This window comes from Ziziphus jujuba, chromosome 4 (assembly GCF_031755915.1).
Source record: "Ziziphus jujuba cultivar Dongzao chromosome 4, ASM3175591v1".
Lineage (NCBI taxonomy): Eukaryota > Viridiplantae > Streptophyta > Magnoliopsida > Rosales > Rhamnaceae > Ziziphus > Ziziphus jujuba.
In genome coordinates this window covers 15605375-15611620 of record NC_083382.1, presented here as the reverse complement: position 1 = coordinate 15611620, position 6246 = coordinate 15605375, and the positions used below count along the sequence as shown (strand labels likewise).

At 32.3% G+C, this 6246-nt stretch overlaps 1 protein-coding gene across 1 annotated transcript; it reads left to right on the top strand.

Moving 5' to 3' along the window:
* The first annotated feature begins 1370 nt into the window (after positions 1-1370).
* On the top strand, positions 1371-2027 carry LOC112491413 (replication protein A 70 kDa DNA-binding subunit B). Its single transcript, XM_060816781.1, has 3 exons — positions 1371-1517; positions 1603-1877; positions 2006-2027. Exons 1-3 carry the CDS (start codon positions 1371-1373, stop codon positions 2025-2027), a joined length of 444 nt encoding a protein of 147 aa, XP_060672764.1.
* Positions 2028-6246: the final 4219 nt, after the last annotated feature.

Sequence of the window (6246 nt, the reverse complement as noted above, 5' to 3'; positions counted from 1 at the left end):
AATTCCTACCTCTTATACATGATATATACCTCTACTGTTGCAAAAATTATCAGATGCAATTTTCCATATTCTGTCTTTAGGTTACATGTCAAATAGCAGATTTCAATGAGTGTGGAGTTAATCTTGGCATCTTGATAATTTATGTTGCTCCAAAATCTTCATTTAAGATGCATCATTCTAACTTTACAGTCCATAATGCTTGATGGTGAAAGCTTTTCAATTCCTAGAAATGTTGATGGTCAAAACACCTTTTCATCCTGATTGTTGGGTCTAAACCTTTATTATATCATTGAACTTATTTTGCAATAGAGTATTTATTGACAAAAAAGTAGAGAATTTGTTGGCCGGAAACTTTTTTTGCACAGTGTTTGAACGGTTGCTTTCCTATTTAATCAGTTAAATGTTATTTTTTTTTTTTTTATGATTCAATTTATGACTGGGTGGTCTTCTTGAGTTCCTGTTTTGGTTGAAAAATAAATTATGTTAATATATATCCTTTAGTCTATACTATAAGCGAGAAGGGCTCCCAAGTTTTGGTCATGTTTTACTGTTCAAAATGGTTCCAAAACGACTACTTTTTGTGCGTTTTGGCTTTTCTTTTCCTTATTTTTTTACTATTCAACAGTTGCCATACTGGTGAGATCCACATTTTATGCTTGTTTTTTTTTTTTATTTTGCCATACAGGTGTCAGGGGTTGTGGTATGGCATGCATTATGGTTATGATGACGTACAGTATGGTAAGGATAGAGTTGGTGTACTTTATACAAAATTCTGGACTTCATTATTGTACTTCAGAAAAGACTTTGCCTTACCATGTAAGTAAAGATTTTGATTTATAATATTTTAAAGCCTATTTCCTTGGTTTTCAGTATTTAAATGCCATTGCCTTTTTTTCTTTTCTATTTTTTTTTTTGTTTTCAGCTTTTCTCTCCCTCTACTCTCTTTATCCGTGACGATAAAGAACATGAGGATTGTGTTATTCACTACAAAATTGGTAACTTTAATTTTTTCCATTCCTTTGTCTTATTACTTAATTTCCTCGTGCATTTCAATTCTTTTGTGAGTTCATGAATTTCATTGTGCATGGATCTTTGCATTTTTCATTGCTTTTGTGTGCACATGCATATGATTTATATTTCAGTTCTTCACCCAATATCACATATTGATATATGAAAAACCAACATGTATTTATGCTAACAAAAGGACTAGCTTGTCTGCGTAGATTATCTCAAACATCCATTTTTTGAGAGCTCTAACAACTGCCAGAGCATCCGTGTTCCTCATAGTCAATGACTATGTCATCTATAATTTGGTTTATTTGATTCATAGTGATTTCATTTTATGTTTTTCTAAAATATAATATAGCAAAATGGTTAGAGAAGTAAAGCTAATCAAGGATATTCAAGCTCAACAAAGAGGTTGGACAATAAAAGTGGTGATTATTGAGAAAGCAATGCCACGAGTTTCTAAATCAAGTCCAAACAAATATCAAAGGTTAATCTTAGCTGATGAAGAAGTAAGTTTGTTTTGATAATATATTTATTTTGTATAATTTGTTTCATATATAACTCAATTTTAAGTCTCTTGTTTTTCTTATACAGGGTAATAAGATCCAGGCCACAATATATGGTGGAGACATCCACATCTTCCGAGACACACTCATAATTGGGAAAAATTATTATATTTCTAATGCTTGGGTTAAAGAAATTGGTGCACAGTATCAGATTGTTCAAAATAATTTGCAATGGACTATAAATGGTCGAACCATTGTGGAAGAAGTGACTGGAGATTCAGAGATAATTGTGCCTGCTGTTTATAGCTTTGTCCCGTTCTCACGACTACACACTTATATTGACTCTCTTTCCCACGTCGGTATGTTTGTCTATATAGTCAATTTGTTCAGCTATATTTTTATAACTTTTCATTTATATTTAATTCATCATGTGGACAAATTTCTAATGATCTATAACATTTTAATTAACTTTTGAATTTGTTTATCATCAGATGTGATTGGAATAGCGATTGAAATCAAGCCAAAAAGGGAGATAATCACGAATGATGGTTTAGAGATTGTCCAAGAGATGACTTTGATGAATGATAAGTAAGTAGTCCAAAAAAATAAAAATAATTATTAATTATTAAATAAGTTAATAAACATTTTTCTGAATTTTGATTTTAATTTTATGGACAGTATGGATATTGTGATGCTTACCATGTGGAACCAATTTGTGAACAATGAATGTACTCAAATTTTGAATATTACGAATAGAAAACCAATCATTATTGGATGTCGACTTAAAGTTAGCTCATATAATGGTATGTTTCCTTAATGACTACACTACAATTGATGTTATTTTTGAACAATTTTTATGTAATTAAAATAGTCAGCAATTTTCTAAATTAGTTTTTATTAATTCAATTTTTTACATGCATATTTGTATTATTTATATCATCATACAGGTATCTCGCTTTCAACCAAATCCTCCAGTTCATTTGTTATTGAACCGGAGATACCACAAGCAGCTGCTTTATCAATTTGGTAAACTAATATTGGAGTTTAAATTTAGAACAATTTTTCTTGTATAAAAAATAAAAATAGCAATAATTAATTTGAGCAATTACAGGTATAATGCTAATGCTGAAAAAGCCATGGACATAATATGTGGAAGGATTGGTCTTGAGACAAAGTCACTGTCTACACTTCCTTCTGCTGAGGACATCATTACCATTAAGATGATAGATAATCAACTTAATACAATAAATTTCTTGACTATTATTTTGTTTATAATTATTAACAACTATAATATTAAGATATGTTTGTACTTTTCATTATGTAACAGAGGAGAAGTTTTTGGATCAATGGTCACATCAAAGTGACAAATTTGATTCAACCTTTTTGGTACTTAAGCTGTGAAAAATGCACAAAAGCAACTGGATATGAATTTGACCAGAGGTTTAACTGCTTGTATTGCAGACATGATCAAGTTAAAGCCATGCCAAGGTATGCATACAAATATTTGTTGTTATTATTATTATTATTATTATTGTTATTATAGTCCAATTATGCAATCATCATTATATGATTGTAACTTACAACTACTGGGTTTTTTTCCCCATTAAAAACACACTAATTAATTATGCATGAAAAATTTATAATCAATGATATTATATTTTTCATCTCAGGTGTGAAACATAAGATAAAGCTTTAATCTAAATGAATAGGACAAGAATAAAACAGAAAAAAGATATGATTATACCTTGCACTGATCGATTTGTACATTTGTTGAGCCCCATAGCAATCACCTCATTCTACAACTTTTGCTCATTTGTCAATATGCTGCATTTAAAAGCAAAAACAGGCTACATTATGATTGAGGATCGTGCTTGCTAGCCAAAATAATGAGATTTGTTGCAAGAAAAACTCCACTGTCTTTTGAGTATTTTCGGATATTTAGTTGCCATAATAATTGAGATCCTCAAAAATTAATAATTGAAATTAATCATCATTATTTGAAACTCAAAAATCAAACTTAAACAGAGATCGTGTTTAAGGATTGCAACACAAAACAAAGAAAAATAACAAAATGAGCCATCTTTTAAGTTAAGCATGTTCATTAGGAATTTTTATTTATAGTTTAGTAAGCAAAATTTAGAACTCCATAAATTTTTGTTCTCTAAATACTTAGCTTATCTTTGTCATATAGATTATTACTTCATCTACATTATTACTTCATCACCTTTTGTTGTAATCCATTAGGTTAATGCCTCAATCTTTGCCTCTGCTCTCTCCACCCAGTGCCACTTCAATTTTGTATAATGTGAAATACTTTATTTAGTTATTGTATAAGACATTTCATATTATTTATTTTATGATTAATTATAACCTCTAACTGGTAATTCTTCTTTTATTCAGGTGCCGAGTCATTGTTGATTTGATAGATGAGTCTTCATCATTGAATGCTACATTGTTCGGAAATCAAGCTGAAAATTTTCTTGGTTGCACTGCATATGAGTTGATGAATAAATCTGATGGGGTAATATAATTCTTTTCATATGTGTTTGTGGAAATGACTGGTTAGTTTTAACTTGTTCTTTGAAAAAACATATATAAATGATGTAAATGCTTATGTGAGTACTAACTATGAATCTTTCTTTTTTTTAGGATTCTGTTAAAGATATTGAAAAAATTGCCACATTATCCAGTAGTCATAAGCTTCTAATTCAAGTTAAAGCATCTAAACATGAATATCGTGATATTACAAGATGGAAATACACAATCCTTTCTGTTTGTGATACTATTTCAAAAGAAATCAACACATTAACACAAACAGATACTTCAAATGATGCTCAAGTTAGTGAAGTTTTAGAAATTGTTGAAGAGCAAAGTGGAAAATCATTAGGCATAACTGAATTGAGAGGTATGAACACGTTTGATACATTATATCCTAAGTGAAATTACATGAGCTTTTATTTAATGTTCTAATGCATATATATTACAACTTTCAAAATCAGATATATCTGGAAATGCTGACAATGCTAAGATAGAGCAAATGAGCAATGAAGATAAAGTCCTAGCTGATTTGGTTTCAAAGCCTACTGCAAGAAACAATGCAACAAAGAAACTAAAGCTGATGATTTCCAAAAGTGCAGATGAGGCAGATCCAATAGCGCTGAATCTTGAAAGTTCTCATTTACAATTTGGTGAAGGGAGTAGGAAGCAGTTGGCCGAGCTTAAAGACAATGCTTAATTTGTTATCATGGGAACCATCTTTTTGTTAATGTGGACATGATAGATTACTATGAGTTCATAAGTAGATTATTATCAGTCTTTTGTGAATTTATAGCATATTTAGACTATACTATGACAGTTACACTAATATTATTATTTTGTACATTGCAAGATGTAATAGAAATTGATTTAGGTATAACCTAATACATTTCTATTAAATCTTGCAATTTATCTTAGGAAGATAGCAATGATGCTAAGATAGATTCATCTATGACACAAGTATTTTATGACAACTTTTTGTTTAACGAAAGTAAAATAGTAATTATGAGTTTTTATGATTGTACTTATATTTCCTATGATCATTTTTTATTTTTTGTGTTTCTTTTAATTAATATATAAATCCATGAAAAAATTAAATTTCATGATAATGGACTAGAATCAAAATAAATTGTTTATGTTTTCATTAGTTTTAAAATTAATTTATTCTCACTAAATATCTAAAACATCTCAATATTGATTGGTGCATAAAAAACAAATAAAATTGAAAGCATGCAGCTAGAATCTAATTACGAACAATAATGGTTTTTGCTTTTTCAGATTATCTGCTTGTCTAGATTTTCTGTTCATCTAAGAGTTGGTGATGCAACCTTGCTGCCTTTATCTAGAAAGTAATTCATTCTCAAAAGGGCGTGTCCATACCTGAAGATAAAAGACCTGTTTTAAGTATTCAAGTGGTGTAGGCTGATACATCGGACACCCATACATCGGATATTTTATATCGGACACCCATGTCTCGGACACAACTTAGCTCGGACAGACATCAGTTAGCTCGGCCAGACACAACTTAGCTCGGACAGACATCAGTTAGCTCGGACAGACACAACTTAGCTCGGACAGACATCAGTTAGCTCGGCCAGACATCAGTTAACTCGGCCAGACATCAGTTAGCTCGGCCAGACACAACTTAGCTCGGCCAGACATCAGTTAGCTCGGCCAGACACAACTTAGCTCGGACAGACATCAGTTAGCTCGGCCAGACATCAGTTAGCTCGGCCAGACACAACTTAGCTCGGACAGACACAACTTAGCTCGGCCAACCATCAGTTAGCTCGGCCAGACACAACTTAGCTCGGACAGACACAACTTAGCTCGGCCAGACATAACTTAGCTCAGCCAACCATCAGTTAGCTCGGCCAGACACAACTTAGCTCGGCCAGACATCAGTTAGCTCGGCCAGACATCAATTAGCTCGGCCAGACATAACTTAGCTCGGCCAGACATCAGTTAGCTCGGCCAATCACAACTTAGCTCGGCCAGACACAACTTAGCTCGGATAGACATCAGTTAGCTCGGCCAGACACAACTTAGCTCGGCCAGACATCAGTTAGCTCGGCCAGACACAACTTAGCTCGGACAGACACAACTTAGCTCGGCCACACATCAGTTAGCTCGGCCAGACATCAGTTAGCTCGGCCAGACACAACTTAGCTCGGACAGACACAACTTAGCTAGGACA

Excerpts from the sequence above, each read along its gene's own strand:
- LOC112491413 (XM_060816781.1), top strand. The coding sequence starts at position 1,371 with ATGGTTAGAGAAGTAAAGCTAATCAAGGATATTCAAGCTCAACAAAGA. Across the intron at positions 1,518-1,602 it reads TAATCTTAGCTGATGAAGAA|GGTAATAAGATCCAGGCCAC; the intron begins GTAAGTTTGTTT and ends TTTCTTATACAG. Across the intron at positions 1,878-2,005 it reads TCTCTTTCCCACGTCGGTAT|ATGTGATTGGAATAGCGATT; the intron begins GTTTGTCTATAT and ends GTTTATCATCAG.